At 36.3% G+C, this 17,131-nt stretch overlaps 1 protein-coding gene across 4 annotated transcripts in view; it reads right to left on the reverse strand.

The window, feature by feature from the left end:
• Positions 1-17,131, reverse strand: part of LOC131050672 (uncharacterized) — a 153,960-nt gene that overhangs the window by 39,425 nt on the left and 97,404 nt on the right. For all 4 annotated transcript variants that reach the window (XM_057984883.2, XM_057984884.2, XM_057984885.2 and 1 more), the window contains one exon: positions 8,468-8,556. In XM_057984883.2, coding sequence (XP_057840866.2) covers positions 8,468-8,556 — 89 coding nt within the window. The remainder of the gene's footprint in view (positions 1-8,467; positions 8,557-17,131) is intronic.

Consider the following 17,131-nt stretch of genomic DNA (forward strand, 5'->3'; position numbering starts at 1 on the left):
ATGTTATTCTATATATATCTATTCACATATGAATATTATGGATGCAATAATGTGATCCTATATATTATTATATAATCCCTTATATATGGTATGTAGAAAATAATGTGTAAGTCTGCATATGTCTGTTTAAATGTTGTAGACAACCATGATAGAGATCATGAGGGAATACAAGGAGGGGAAATAATTATGAGGTCCTTTTCTAGGCACACTACCTCATGGTCGTGATTGATAGTCCCATGAGGCCAAGAGGGTGCAAGAAGTGCCTTGCCTTGCTCACCGAGAAGAGAAGTTCTCGCATCAGCTAGACACGGCTTGCTTCGAACGCCCATATAGTCATCCATCTTGAACTGGCCACCCTTTCTGACCCCCTGTTCAGTGAAGGCTTTGGCAAGAGAGATGTTACTACCAGCTATTGTTTGTCTCCCAACTTCGTTATTGTGTCTATAACTGACTAGATTCTCTCAACAAGCAGCTGGACCATCCAGAATACTTTATTGCCCCTGCTTAGAAGGGAACGATGCTCCAGGCACCCTATTGTAGTCTCGCCTCAAAACCCTACCATGGTTAACCATTGGACTAAGGAGCCCAATCATAGGGAGGAGAATAAGGATGGCATGATGAAGGGGAATGGTTATAGGATTCTTCACTAGGTACAAGACCTCATATGAGATGGAAGAAGGCCACATGATATCAAGAAGGATGGTATATCCGCTCTTGGACCTAAGGTAGAGGATCTCTTGGGCACCCTATCATGTCTCCTTATCCAAACTACATTATGGTTGAACCCTAATAACAAATTAGATATGATATATGACTAAAAGGATTATGAATATATACTCTTCAACCCTAGTAATGGTTGATCTTATGAATTGCATCTTCAATATTTGTCTAACATAATCACAGGATCTCAACAAGAAGTTATTTTGTTGTACATCCTTTCAAGTAAAGTTACACCTCTAACTATATTATGTTTCGTGTATATTTGAATTTGTGATTCTAAGGTAAATTCTAGTGTAATCCAGAAAAGGGACATTACAATGGCACATGGATATATGCCCATTAAAATTACCATTATAAGAAACTTGAAGTGAATAGATTACAACTTGAACTTTGATCCTTCAATTCAACCTATGACCATTCACATCAACATCTTACAAATTCTTCATCTCTAATTACATTTCACTGTATGTATAATATCTATGATCCCATTGATTATTTATTTATACCCAATTAAAAGTAAAGATTATAACCTTTCACCCATAACCCTTTTACACTACATTATTGTATTCTCCATAGGCACCCTCGAGTCCTGTTTTGATTTGAACTAGGTTCAGGTCCGGGTCTAAGTCCCAACTTCAGAGACATTTTGGAAGTCATTCGGTTGCATGATATAGTGAAGCCATCAACTACCATGACTTTGAAGCCTTCTACCTCCTCAACCACTAGCCTCCTCTTCGCAACAATTCTCTCATCAATGAAATTGTGAGTCGCTCCTGTGTCAATGAGAGCAATGACATGATGTTCTCCTATAACTCCCCAACCTCTAAAGGACTCATTTTTGTGAATGCTCGAGAGTTGAGCAACCACTCCTCTATCTTCTAGCTCACTTTCAGGCCCTTCTAAAGCCTCTTTATACTCGCTGTCCTCATTTTCAGTCTGCTGTTCTGAAATTTCAGAATCTGATCCATCAACTGCATAGGTCTACATTTGATGTAGATTGCCCTTCCCATGACATTTATGTCCGGGGGCCCAAGGTTCTCTGCAAGAATAGCAAAGATTCTTTCTCTGGAGCTCTTGGCGGAGCGCATCATCCATCTAGGAAGGAAACTTTTTATGCTGATTGGAAAAAAAATTCTTGTCCTTCCGAAATGAAGAAGGCTAGGACTGAAATTTGGCCCTAGGGGCAACCAACTCCATACTTCTTGATTTCTTGATGGCTTCAACTAAGGTAGGTGGATCAAATGCTTTGACCCATCCTTTCAAGGGCTCTTCGAGACCTTCTGTGAAAAGAACAACTAGCCTCTTCTCTGAAATGTTGTTGACCATAACTGAGAGATTTTGGAATTCAGTTATGTAATTATCCAAGGAGCCTTGCTGTTTGAGTTGAGCAAGCTCTCTGAACTTTACCTCCGGATCCTTAGAATCAAACCTTTCAATCAGCTTGTTGGTGAATTTAGCATAGGTGGCTATCAAGTTATGACCAAGGGTGACCAACCCATGGTACCACCATTCGTGAGCAACTCCATCTAAGTGCAAGGTGGCGAACTTGATGGCTTTTTCTTCGGGCATAGGCCTCAAGGACAAATAATTGTCCAACTTCTACACCCACGCTTTAGTTGTACTCTTACTGCTTCCATCAAAATGCACTAGACTAACCTTCCCAAGAGCTTGTTGATAATCTCTTGGAGTGGAGTATTGATTATCATACCTTCCTTCCCTCCTCTTCTTCTGATTCATGTACTAGTCAAGAGACAAGACATTTCAGATCTCTTAGGAAATGCATACTCCACAAAACTAGCCTGGATCTCATCAGCCACAAGGACTTCGACTTTAGGAGGCGGTGTTTCCCTTTGAAGGAAAACTGGTTGCAAAGGTCTTGTCACCAATCCAACAAGCATTCCATTATTTTTGCTACTATTGTTGCTGCCATTCCCATTACCACCAGAGTTGTTGGAAGTGCTGGCATTATTTCCACTAGTATTTTGATTCTGGTCTTGACTATGTCCTCCTCCAACATTCTATCGAAAAGTGGCTATCATCTGGGACATCATGTCCATCATAGTATCAAATTTTTTCTCCATTTTCTCCACAGCCACAGTTGCATCATTCTGACCGAATATTCTTTCTCCCTTTGAATCCACTGAATCTACTAAATCAACTTCCTTATCTCTGTTTCTCAAAACCTCTAAAAAAGTTTCCTCTGCTAGCACTGATGGTATCTGATACTGCTGCCTCCTCTGTTCCCTGTTGCAGTATCTGATATCTCTGTCACTCATTGAACCCTTCTATCACACAGGCTGGCAGGAAGAGTGGATCTGATACCACTGTAATATCCCCAACAATTTTATTTTTATTTTTACAACAAAATCACAATCACACCAATCACCCGTTAGGGTTAGAATAATGTAATCCAAACAACCGAAAGGAACCCTACACCTTTTGATCATCGAGAGCCCAAACTAGGAGGGTGAGATCATAAGGTGGCAGGGGATCGTTAGTTGCAAACTGCTAAAAGTGCTGATTACAATAATGGGCGGCAAGCCAACCCCTTCCGCTTATCCAACGAGTAAACAAGATACTTGGCAGTAAACCAGCCAAGGCAACAAGAGCACACTCAACACGAATCACTCTACCGCAATGTTTCAGCGGGAGGACTGAACCCAACAACAAAGCTCAACTCGACCGCTTATGCAACAGGAGGATCATTACAAACAAATATTACTCTACCGCTTATGCAATGGGAGGACAGAATTACAATTATCCTACGTAGGCAGCAAGCCAGCCGCTTCCACATTTTAGTGGGGAATACAAGTATAAAGTAGGAATAATTGATTGTTCAATACTATTGAAATCAACCTTACAATAAATGTACCTACATTACACTGTTAGCATCCAAGAAGCATTACATTCTCAATGTTATCAAAAGAAATGATCCCAATCGGCTACAATGAGAACTACGGAGATGACAAGCCAAAACTACTACTAACACCAATTCTGAAATTCTGAAAATGCACAGAAAACTCACCACCAGCAAGCTACGGACACACTAATATGCTTACAAATCCTCTAAATCAACTCTGAATTGCACGAGAACGGAAGCAAACAAAAGGTATAGCATAGACGATGAGATCCAAACCTCAAACTAGCCACACAAAGACCACAAACAATCAACACGCAACCCGAGGCACATCCAAATGGTATAGCCAAGCCGGAAAATTTGATCTGCAACTAAAAATCTGAATCTCCAAATCACAATCTGCAAATTTGTGGACCTTATCGCCCAGGGAATACAGATAGATAGGGCCAATACCCAGAATGATACTCTAAACACACAGGCAGTTACGAATAAAACTCACTTCCAGCCAAGTACGCACAAGCAACATAGAAACTCCAAAACACACACTGAAAACTAAATCAAGCACTCCAAAACATCACCAAAATCAACTATCCAGCTAGGTATTGTGTCCCAAGTACGAAACCGAAGCAACTAGGAAGCTCTTCCAACTTCAAAGTTCAGTCACTCACCATTCCGGCAACATAACGATATAAATTCTCAAGATGCCCAAATGAGGAGCCAAGCACCTATATAAATAGATTTCTTGGTCTGGAATTTAAATCCAAATACTACCAAATTCACCTTTCAAATTTGCATTTCATTTCCCAAGGTGGGCCCAAGCTTGGTGCCACACTCATATTGCAAAACTCACACCAAAAAGGGGAAAACCACGATTTGGCAAGTAAATAAAACTTGGCTAATAAAAATAATATCTTAACATTCACTTTTGGCGTCCCCTTTATCAAATAAATATTTCACCTACCCAGACTTAGGAAAATAACATTATGCATAATTCTCAATACAATTGATCAGTAATATAAAACTTTAAAGTAAAGTAATAATATTTAATTAATTCACTTATATCTCCAATACTGATCACAATCAAATCCACAGGTAAACTGAAGTGAAGAAAAACATTGAATTGCACTGGATCGGAGCTCTGCCCAACACTACCAAAAATAGCAATACCTGAACTGGCACTTACTAAAAATAGTAAGTCAAGAAAAACTAATCCGAAAATCTTGATCATCGAACCCGAAGAGAGCTCAAAAAACCCATAAAAACTGTACTATCCAGTCAGCCCAGCACCCACTTATTAAAAATAGCAATTCAAACTTCTCCTCAAAATTGAATGCATGTTATACCACTGAGAAACTCTCGAAAAACCCAAAAGGAATCCATGAACAGAAATGTAGAATTCCCACCGGAAAGCCCTCAAATGGCTCGTGCAAAACTCCACAAAAATAGGAAACCCTAATTCTCCATTCCAATTAGCTTACGGGTCTCTGAAATAGGCCAATGGACCACTAATTACTCCTCACTGAGAAGGGGACATTACACATGCTCGTAGCTGGTTATTGTGCTACTCCTACATGGTTACAAGTGTTGATTTGTTCTCAAAGACATTGAAGAGGAGAATTTCAACAAAAGTGGTAGGTTTTTGTTTTTCGTTTTTTTTCCTTGCATTTTTTTAACAAATTGAAATGAACTCTCTAGTTTTGTTTTATTTTTTCATTTAGGTTTGATTTGTGCTCCTAATGTTGGAGGCCAACCTAGCTTTAAAACGGACCCTCACTCTCCCCTTTGAAAATATGTGGAAATGGTAGAACAACTTCCAGGTGGAGGAGATTTTGATTGCATTTGTTCTCATTGTAAAGAAGAATATATAAAAGGTCATATAGTCAAGTGAAAGCACATTTGTGCTTTATCCCTCCAAAAGGCATCAAATTTTGTGCAGGCATGCCAAAAGGTAAAGACCTTACCAATGCACAAGTATTGGTATTTATTGAAGAGCAAGCAAAAGCAGACAAAGCAGCAGGGAAACAATCTACAAGTGCTCATCCTTTGGCAAAGACTAAGAAAGGATCAAAGGCCTTTCCATCACCTTCCAATCTTGAACCTACAGAGGACCATCCATTCTTGTCTATACCTCAAGAATAACCTATGACACATAAGAGAGCAAAGCGACCATTGGAAACATCAATTCACAATAAGAGTAGACAGATTGCCGAAAAAGCCATAGCTAAATGTATCCACGCCAATGGATTGTCATTTAATGTTGTTCACAAAACTTAATGGCAAAAAATGGTGAGATTAATTAATGGGCTCCAAAGGGGTTCAAGGGCCCAAGTTATGAGAAAATGTGTACTTCCTTACTGGAGAGAGAGTTGAAACGTGTAGAGGACTCCTTGAAGACCATCAAAGATTCATGGGTCGAAACAGGGGTGTCCATCGTATCTAATGAATGGAAAGATGCAAGAAATTGCCCATTGATCAATGTTATTGTATTGTCCCCTAAAGGGCCAATGTTTTTGAGAGCGGTGAATTGTGAAGGGTATTGATCAATGTTATTGTATTGTCCCCTAAAGGGCCAATTGTTTTGAGAGTAGTGAATTGTGAAGGGTAGGCGAAGGATGGCCCGTTTATTGTTAATATCATTTGCCAAGTCATTGAGCAAGTTGGCCCTCAAAATGTTGTTGTTCAAGTGGTCACAAAGAATGGCAAAAACTATAGGGCTGTTGGGTTATTGGTTGAAAAGTGCTCTTCAGACATTTTTTGGACACCTTGTGCTGTCCACTCACTCAACCTAATGCTGCAAAAATTGCCAACAAAATTGAATGGGTCAAATAGATGCATGTTGATGTTGAGGAGATCCAAATGTTCATCACCAACCACCATATGTCACAAGGCATATTTAGGCAATTGTCGAGATTGGATCCATTGCAAGTAAGTTAATTTTAAATTTAGGTAAATAATAAAATTATAAATATGTTTAGTAAACTTTTTAATTTTAATTTTTCCTTATTTTGATTTTGAAATAGATTTTGAGACCCATTTAAGCTCCAACACACTTGTGTTGAGACAACTTTGTGAAGGTTCGTGAGACATTATCTAGCATGGTAATCAGTCCTAATTGAAGCATATAGAAGAAATATATCACTACAAGGGCAGCAAACATTAGGACAAGGATATTACTAATTACATGACTCTTGGTGGGATCGTGTTGAGTACCTCCTGAGTTTCACTAAGCCTATATTGAGTATGATCCATTATATTGGCATGGATAGGCCTTGTTTGGGTAAGGTATATGATAGCATCAACTCAATGATTGAAAAGATGAAAATCATCATAAATGAAAAAGAGCAAGATCTCAAAGAAACATTCTTCAAAGAACTACAAGTTTACAACAAATCATTGTGAAAAGATGGAACAAAATGACCGCCCCATTGCATCTCCTTGCCTTTGCATTGAGTCCAAAGTATCATAGTCAACAGCTTCTTACTGCCGCAAGAGTTGCCCCAAATAGAGATCCAGAAGTTGCTCAAGGGTACAAGGCGGCCCTTCGTAGTCTCTTTCACCAAGACCTACAGGCTGCAGTGAGAATTGAATTCATGAGTTTTGCAAGCACAAATAATTATGGTCTTGAAACTCTTTGTGACAAGCATTGGGTTGATGCTCATAGCTGGTGGTACTTCCATGCAGAAGCATACCAGCACTTAAAACCTATTGCCATCAAAAGTTTCTGGCAAGTAAGTTCTTAGTTATTAAAAAACAATCTTCTATCTTGCTTACATTTTAATTTTATTTATAACTTTCTAATTTCAAAATCTTTATAGGTTCCTAATTGATCTTCATCTGAGAGGAATTGGAGTACATAATCCTTCATTCACTAAATAAAGCGCAATAGACTACACTCCAGAAAAGCAAAGGACTTGGTCTTTATGAATAAAAACTTGCGGCTCCTCACACACAAACAAATTTCCTACAAACAAGGGAAAACGAAGCAATGTGAAATTAATCCAAAGCATGCTGAGTTGGATGATTAAATTTCCCGCCTTACTGCACTTGGAGTTGATGATGAGCTACCTAATGATCGTGAGGCTGAGAATGCTGGTACTACTGCCACTGCCAGTAGCACTATTTCTGTTTCTTCTAAATAACCACAGCATATGGAGGATGGTGATTATATTTTTAATGATCCATATGATATTTGATCAGTGATGGCTGCTTGTTGACACTTGATATTATTATTTTTGAACTAAAACAGTAATATGGTGCTGTATTTTGCTATGTTATTTGAACTAAAACTTTAATATATATCATGACAGTCAAGTTTTGACTATTAATGCTATGTTATTTCACTATTAGCATAGTGGTGTATTAAATTGACTATTAATATAATAGTGCATTTTGCTATTTTATTTCACTATTAGCATAGTGGTGTAATTTGAACTAACTACTGCTACTGCTGTATATTATATATATGTATATAGTTTTTATTTTTATGTTTTTGTACGGGTGAACCCAAAACGAACCCACCCGCACCCACACCCCCCCCCCCCCCCCCAAAAAAAAAAAAATTGACTGAATCCACAAACCTGAACCTCAAACCCACACTCGAACCCGAGCACAAGCCAGAACCGGAACTGGCACCTTAGCTTTTACATAAGGGTTGATACAACTAATTTTTGAGGTGTTCAAAAGCAATAAAATTGATTTCCAGCTAAATCCCTTAGTCAAATATATATAAGCCACTTAAAATTGTAAAAAGGTTTCATTCTGCTTTTATACGACCATTATGTATGCTAAACTTATAGACTCAGTGATAAACTGCTGTATTCTGCATTCTACCTGGGAAGATAATTGTAAAATGAATAACAATTAATATTTGGAAAAATTAATGATACTCACAGTCATTAGCAATCGAAAATCTGTTGATTGTTGCTTAAGAAGAATGCCAAGTTTAGAACGAAAATTTTTAATCCGATGACCCTCATCAACTGCAGACAGAAAAATACAAACAAAAATCAAAGGTTATTTCAGATCATTTGCCCATACATTGCTCCTAACTATTTATATCAAAATCTGAAATGTCAACCATCAGATTTGAAATCAGACTATTTTTTAACAAATGCAAAAGTTAAAGAACCACCATTCTCACCCAAAATTTGGCACTATTGCACACCCGCCCCCCAAACTTAGTTCTTATATTAGAAAAACAGACTAAATAGTTTTCAATAGCAGGCACATTAATCTATTGATACTAGACGAATGAATTCTAAACAAATGCCCAAACGATAAAAGTAAAAGCTTTATCTGCTATTACTTTTTTTTTTCAAATAAGGAGTAATTGTATATTAGTAACAAGCAGATATTATTAAAACTCCCACATTAGAACCACAATGGATAGATTGAGTAGGTAAAGCAGAGAACATAGAATCATATGCCATTACAAAGCTGAAAAAAATCTGCCAAAACCCAGCAGGAAAAAAACAATTATACCATATAGAAGATAACTTCAGTAAGACTGCATAGGGGCAAAAACAGAAGGATAGCCACATTAAGTCAGCATAGTATTACAGAAGCAAAAGGAAATAAATAGATATTTGAGTTAGTTGAACAATCTCCTGGCCCTGAATGATGAATCCAATCCAAAGTGGGGAATCCTGATTTAGGGAATGGATGTGACAGATAATTACCTACACTTTTTGAGGATGAGGAGATGTGTTCTGCCTTTTGTTTGGGTATTGATAGTACCTGCATTCATAGATAGAACCAGCATACTTTTTCTTTGAAGGGTTCCTGTAAAGAACATCTTTAATGATGTTAATGCAATTCTATAGGAATGAGGTATGTGCTATAAGAAACTTTATGCTAAATGTTATATGAAAGATGTAGTTGATTAGCATGAGGGCATTGAACCCGTTATCCTAAAATAGTAAAATTCAATCAGACCAGTGACGGATGCTTCAAGGTTGGTGAGCTCATTGATTATGGTAACATAGTTAAAATGGGGCAAAGGGCGCTCCCAATGAAGAGGAGTATGCTGAGGGCTTTAAAAGTAAAAGGGGATGCTAAATACATTTTGCAACTGGATTTTATGATACCCAGATTACAGGTTAACGACATTTTTTGTTCTGAAGACAGTGGAGGGGAGGAGAGAACTTGTTTCGAAAGAGAATAGAATGGTTAACAGGGCAACCAGGACTGGAGACATGAGAAAACCTGGCACATAGTTCTTTAACAGTAAAAGCCTGTGGGTTGGAATCTTGGGGAAAAGGGGTGATGACTAGATTTGGCAAGAGGGTAGAATGTTGGAATAAATCTGCTCGTGATGAAAGATAGATCAATTCACACAGACTTTGGGTTCAGGAAAGAGAAGGATGGAAGGGTCGCCATTGATTTTAATTCAGCCCTTAGGGGATCTGCTGCAAGTCACCTAGCAAAATGTTGAGATTTTGTACATTGACATGCTGCATTTGGAGAGTTTCCTGGAATTGACCTTGAGAGAGAAGTAGAATTTATTTCATTTTACTACTATATTAGCTTTAGCTAAGAATCAAGAGCTCCTCCTGAGACCACATATCATCCCATTATACATAAGTTGCATAGAATCTATGTTACATCAAGTTTCTGGGATGGAAACTGCAAGGGATGGGAGGATACATTTCTAGAATGGCTTTTCTGAGAGGGCATTTTCATGGGGCGACAAGGGACAGCTATTGAAAAAGGGAAAAACTAAAACAAAGGAAATTCCAAATATTCATATGACCAGACATTCATCATATACATTATAGAGCCTTATTACATAATATCAAAGCTCAGTTAAGATTTCATTTTTGAGTTAACACACAAATGAATGAAATTCCATTGCTTTCATTGTCTGCGTGCTTATTTATTATATTAAAATTAAAACAAAATTTGAACAAATTTTTTAGCATGTAGCATTTAGAATTTTTAAGAAGGCAATAGAGAGCAGTTAAAGAAAGTTCTCTGTAAGGAAATATTACAGATGTGTGATACAACAAAACATGTTAAAGTTGATTGTTGAAGCAAAGGATGCGCAAAAGACTTTGTGAAGGAAGCCGAAGCCCATATATTTTAAAACCAACTGAAGGAAGAGTCAAGCACAGGACATTACAGACCACTTTTTGTGTAAAGAAAGACTCATGTGGAAGAAGTTGACTCCTAACTCAAATACATTGAAAATTTGCATGTGAAAGAAACTACAAATTGTGAAAGGAAAATCAAGTCCAAGGTAAAATCACAAAGGACCCAATGAAAAATGATTGAGTCACAATTTGCAATGACATACAATCACTTTTCGGGCATCATGTAAACTAAATCTAGGCAAAAGAAATACCAATTGTGTTTAGAGTATCACGTAGACTCAGTCACACCAAAACATGATACATCCTATAGTCATATTTATCAATTGAATTTGCAGGTGTCCAATGAAAAGAGATGGATATGTCTGCTCTATAAATAAATATTTCTAATCTATGTACAGTGTGGTTAGAAAATTTGCATAGCTGAGACAATCAGTGGATCTCCTAACCATGCCAAGATGGCTAGCCATTCCTTGACATTACCTATGTTTCCTTAAAAAACTCATGTCGCGAGGACATTTCCAAATTTTTTGATCACTCGAGGATGCCAAAGGGCATTTTTGACTTCTCACATATTCCAAAAATGTTCCCAATGGGTGACTAGATTTGAAAATGCAAGGGATGTATTCTGAGGGTACATAGCATAGAATCCTAGATAAGATCATTTGATAAGCCTTGAGCATTAAGAATATATTTTAATTCAATACCTTTAGGAAGACTACCAAGAGTATCATTGGATTTGTCTAATTGGGGGATCCTATGGCTGTTTTGATTAGGTGTCTAAAAGTGGCCAGTCATTTGGATAAATCATTTGTAACTCTTTTTTAAGAAGACTTTCGCTCCTTTGTTATTATCAAATATCTTGGTAATCATTATATGTTTTTACTTTTCATAATATGGTATCAGAACCCAGGTGACACCTCGAGATCGGCGAGCACGTGAATTCTATGGACTATTGCAGTGACAAATTGCATGCATGTGATGTAGATAATACCAAAAGGAGTCATTTTTTGGCAATTTTTTTCAAACAAATTCATGAATGATTTTTTGGCAATTTTTTCAAACAAATTCATATTAAAAACCAGCGGATTTATTTTTACAACAAAAATCATATCATATTTTCTAGAAGGAATTGCAAACTTTTTGCTGGAAATTCATGTGGATTTTTTTTGAGCAAATATCAGGCCATTTTGTCTAAAAATTGTGCTTCGTTATATCTGCAAATTGCATTTTATTTATTGGAAGGTTCATGCACCCTATTTTCTGCAAATAGCTTTGCCTCTTTCTTGTGAAAAATCATCAATTTCTGGCATGGATTTTTGGCATGCGATAGGGTTCATGCAAATCATGACAAGATTTTTTGACCTAGACGACAAAACAAAACATAGCGGTTTTCCTTCATTTTTTGATTTTTTTTCAAAAATTATCAACAGCTAAGTTTTTACCAAAATATTCCAGCATTTCCATTGCAGGCTTTTGGTAATTTTCTACTAAAATCATGGGTTTTTCTTTGTTGGGAGGGTTTCACAAGATGTTTTAATGTTACTATAGCAGCAAAAGCATTTCATTATTTTTTCATAATTTTGGGCAGGTTTCACAAAATATTTTAATGTTACTATAGCAGCAAAAGCATTTCAATATTTTTTCACAATTTTGGATTGTGATAGGGATGGCATCATTACCGATCATCATGTTGGATTCTAGCAAACGCTTCGCTAGCAAGAATTACAACACATCAAAACAACTCATGCTATTCAAGAACATATGCCCCTATAAGATTGTCCTCGATATACACTCAGCCAATGGTTGCAAGTAAAGACCAAGACAAGTTTAATGATCGTAATCGTGAAGCTATCATGCCGGTTGAGTTATCAATAACAATGAAATGCTTCTAGAGATTCCCCCAAGAAAAACCTCTATGTAGATTTGAAAGCATTGGCAAGATCTGCGCAAGATGTCAGATAAAGGATAGCCCTTCTTCCTAAAGAATATGTTGTTCTCAATCATGATGGATGAGAAGATGTCTATCTAGGATTATTTGATGAAGATCAAAGACATTTGAGATCAATTGCAAGTCATAGGATGCACAATGAAAGAAGATATGGTGGTTACAATGTTGAAAACCTTACCATGGTCATACGAACATTTCATTGAAACACTCAGCATCACATCTATCAGTGTTGACCCAAAGTTCAGTGATTTGTGCAACAAGACAGATGAAACAAACAATTTGGTAACAATAGTGATTCACTAAGTGTGGGAGAGGCCTTTGCAACCATGGACAAGGTTAAAGGCAATTGGCATCAAAAGAAAGATCAAGGGAATTTTGATGATACTTCAAAGAACATAAAAATATCACATCTCACTATTCTAGTAAACTTGGTTGTATGAAGAAGCACTACAAAAATAGGTTGGTTAATCTGCAAAAGGCACATGTCGTAGAGCATTCTAAGCATCAAAAGTTTTTGCATGGTACATCAATTCTGGAGCATCTTGACATTTCACATAAAGGAAAGATTAGTTCATAGAGTATACAACCTGCTATTCAATGATCTTCAATGATGGTAAAGAGTGAATAGTTATCAACAAAGGAAATGTGCAAATACCTTCTAAAGGGAAAAGTCTCATATTTGTCATGTATATGTCCCAAAAATGGAGCTCAATATACTCTCAATGACTCAGATTATGAACCATTATCCCGATTTGTATGTCATATTTAGCAAACACAAATGCCATATTATTGTCAAGGAATCCAAGAAACCAATTGCAACCGGTATTGAAGATCATGGTTTATATCAGCTTGTTGATGCTGAGAGGTTCAAGAGCATGCTTTGGCAACCAAGAGTGCATCAAATATCAATACAATACAGCATCAATGATATGGGCACCTAAATCTAACCTGCCTCTCTCAATTAGCTCGAGAGAATTTGGTAGATAGCTTACCTAACAAACAACAACAAATAAAAGGTGTTTGCAGCATAGTTACGAGACTCGAACTCAACTCGGACTTGGCAAGCATGACTCGACTCAAAACTTGGGACTTGGCAAAAAAACTCAACAAAGTGAAAAAAACCCAAGAAATTTAGAGATTTTTAAGGATTTAAAACTTGTTTCATGCACCCTTTATTAAATAAACCTCAAAGACACAATAACATCATCAAATAGAAGCTAATTTGATCACATACACAAGTATACATTGACAACATAAGTATAAATGAGAATTGTAGCTGAAGGAAATAGCACACTCAGATATATAAATGTTGTCAAATGTAAACAAAACTCATGAAATATGAAATCCATGACACCAAAAGTGCCAAACAAATATTAAAACAACATCTAGAAGTCTATGGCTCAAAGGACCCTGCATCCTTCCTACGAAGGTGTCTAACGTAGGTCGTGGATGATGTAGCAGCCATAATTATTTTTTAAATATGAATATGCAAAGATTTGCAACAATTTATTTTGTAAATTTTTATGATCTTGATTCATCATTGGCCTATTACTTTCTTAGACTTATATTTTGATGGGGGTTTGGAGGCAACACCAAAACGAGGTTGAGGGTAGCAACCCTTGCAAAGGTTTGACAATGAGACAAACAAAAAAGTAGAGAAAGGTCTAGATCTTGGGGGAGAGAGGAAAGACTGAGATAAAAAGAGGTAGAAAGAAGGGATAGAGGAAGAGTGATAGGTCTAGAGCTCAGGACAGATAAAGTGAGTTTGATAGCGCGAGGGAGAGAGAGAGACACACACAGCTAATAGGAGCTTGTTGATTACTAAAATTTGACTTAGTCTGAAAGTTTATAAGATCTTCTATAACCTAGAATTTGCATTATAACTCTTAGAGATCTGAAACCACTCTCAAGCATCCTACCAATATATACATAAAATATAACGTAAGTATACAAAACTTCCAATCATAGGTCTAGACATAGTCAAATTCACTGTAGAAGAGTCATCATCTTTGCTCAAATTGCAACTAGTAACCATGGTTGAAAAACTATGCGAGTCTTTGAAAGGCTCGCGAGCCCTAGTTAGCCGCGAGTCACTCGCGCATAAACTTGACAACGAGTTTTACCCTAAAATCGCGATGATTTTTTATCAAAAAATCGCTAAAAACAGTTAAAAAACTCGGCCCTTTTCAACGATGCGAGCCTTCTTTCTGACACACGACTGCTAGCTAGGGCACGACCTTCTTCACATGATTGATAGGTGTCTTTTTGCCATTTTCATCAGTTGAAAAAATGCAGACAAATGGTTTACATCGGGTTTTCAAGAGCATTGCAAGGCACGACAATGATTGCGCGACTCGAAGGCACAACAGTTCCCTCTTGCATTTCATTTACCAATAATATTTTGAATTTCCTTTATGCTTTAATTGATATCCATACCCAATCTCTGATAAAATGATGTATAAAAGTTTAAATTAATTGATAATTGGCTTTATTTTAAAATTTAAAAATAAAAAGAATTATAAACTATTAAGTATAAATATTAGACATTAGGAATTATTAATTTTTTAAAATATATTAAAAAAAATATTATTATAATTTAAATCATATTCTATTAATATATGTTAAATGTTTATTCCAAATAAAAATTAAAATAAGTAAATTTAAAGATACATTAGCAATTATTAATTTTTTTTAAATATATTAAAAATAAAAAATTATTATAATTTAAATCATATTCTATTAATATATGTTAAATGTTTATTCTAATAAATATTAAAATAAGTAAGTTTAAAGATATTAGTTTTATATAAATGTGTGTTTTAAAGAATATTTTAAAGAAAATGTATTTTCAAAAGTTCGATAAAGTTGCCGAGTTTTTCAACCTTGCTAGTAACCATAGGTGTATTTATTGGATTGCAATCTTTTATTCAGAACTTCTTCAACATTAACATATTTCATTTGTGATATAAAGATTATTTTATCTAATTGAGAAATGTGCAAACCAGGAAACAAAGATAGCTCACATAGCATTGGCATCTCAATTTCCTTTTGCATGTTTGAGACAAATCATGGCACATCTTATCACTCTCACCTCCAAAAATGATGTTATTGGCATATACCGCAACAATTAACAGCTTATCTTCTTCATTCTTGATATATAGATTGCTATCTGCTATTCCTCTTTTGAAACCTTGTTCTTGGAAGTACTTGTCTAACCTTTAATACCAAGCCCTTGGGGCTTGCTTTAGTCCATAAGGGGCCTTCTTCAATTTACACACATAATCTTCAATCTCCAATAAAATAAAAAATTCAGGTTGTTCATTATAAACTTCCTCTTCAAGATTTCCATTGAGAAAAGCTGACTTGATATCCATTTGATAAACTTTGAGATTCTTGAAACTTGCAAGAGCTAAGAACATTCTAATTGCCTTTATTCTTGCAATAGGGGCAAATGTTTCTTCAAAATCCATTCCTTCAACTTGTGCATAGCCTTTGCACACAAGCCTTCCTTTATTCCTTGTGACTTCGCCATATTCATTCAGCTTGTTTCAAAACACCCATTTGGTTCCAACAATGCTCTAGCCCTTAGGTCTTGGGACAAGCTCCCTAATTTCATTCTTCTCTATTTGATCCAATTCTTCCTCCATAGCCTTGGTCCAGTGCTTATCTTCACTTGCTTCTTAAAATTTATTTAGTTCAACTTTAGAAAGCAAACATAGGTTTGTGTGCTCTATAGCATTGGCAAGTCTTCTTCTTGTCTGAATTTTTTTTACCTTTGTTTCCAATAATCAAGTCTTCAAGATGGTTCTTTTGAACAAACCAACATGGTGTATTCAGCTTGTTTCAAAACACCCATTTGGTTCCAACAATGTTCTAGCCCTTAGGTCTTGGGACAAGCTCCCTAATTTCATTCTTCTCTACTTGATCCAATTCTTCCTCCATAGCCTTGGTCCAGTGCTTATCTTCACTTGCTTCTTAAAATTTATTTAGTTCAACTTCAGAAAGCAAACATAGGTTTGTGTGCTCTATAGCATTGGCAAGTCTTCTTCTTGTCTGAATTTTTTTACCTTTGTTTCCAATAATCAAGATGGTTCTTTTGATTCATCGAGTATAGCTCGCGCCATATCTTGAATTGTTCTATTTCTCCTCTCAGCTAATCTATTTTGTTGTGGACTTCTTGCAGCTGAATATTGTCTTCTTATCACATGCATTTTACAATATTCTTCAAAATCATTTGATGTAAATTATCCTCCTCTATCAGATCTAAGGAACCTGATTTTCACCCTTGTTTCTGTTAGTTTTTAGTCATCAGATTAACAATTAATGAGCAGAAAACAAAATGCACAGAAAGAAGAACATACAACACAAATATACCCTGGCAAAACCTCCCTCTTGGAGGAAAAACCCAAGGATGTTTGAGAGCGGTTTCAGATCTCTAGGAGTTATAATGCAAATTCTAGGTTTTAGAAGATCTTCTATATTTTCAAACTTAATTAAATTTCAGTAATCAGTAGG

This window comes from Cryptomeria japonica, chromosome 11 (assembly GCF_030272615.1).
Source record: "Cryptomeria japonica chromosome 11, Sugi_1.0, whole genome shotgun sequence".
Classification (NCBI taxonomy): domain Eukaryota; kingdom Viridiplantae; phylum Streptophyta; class Pinopsida; order Cupressales; family Cupressaceae; genus Cryptomeria; species Cryptomeria japonica.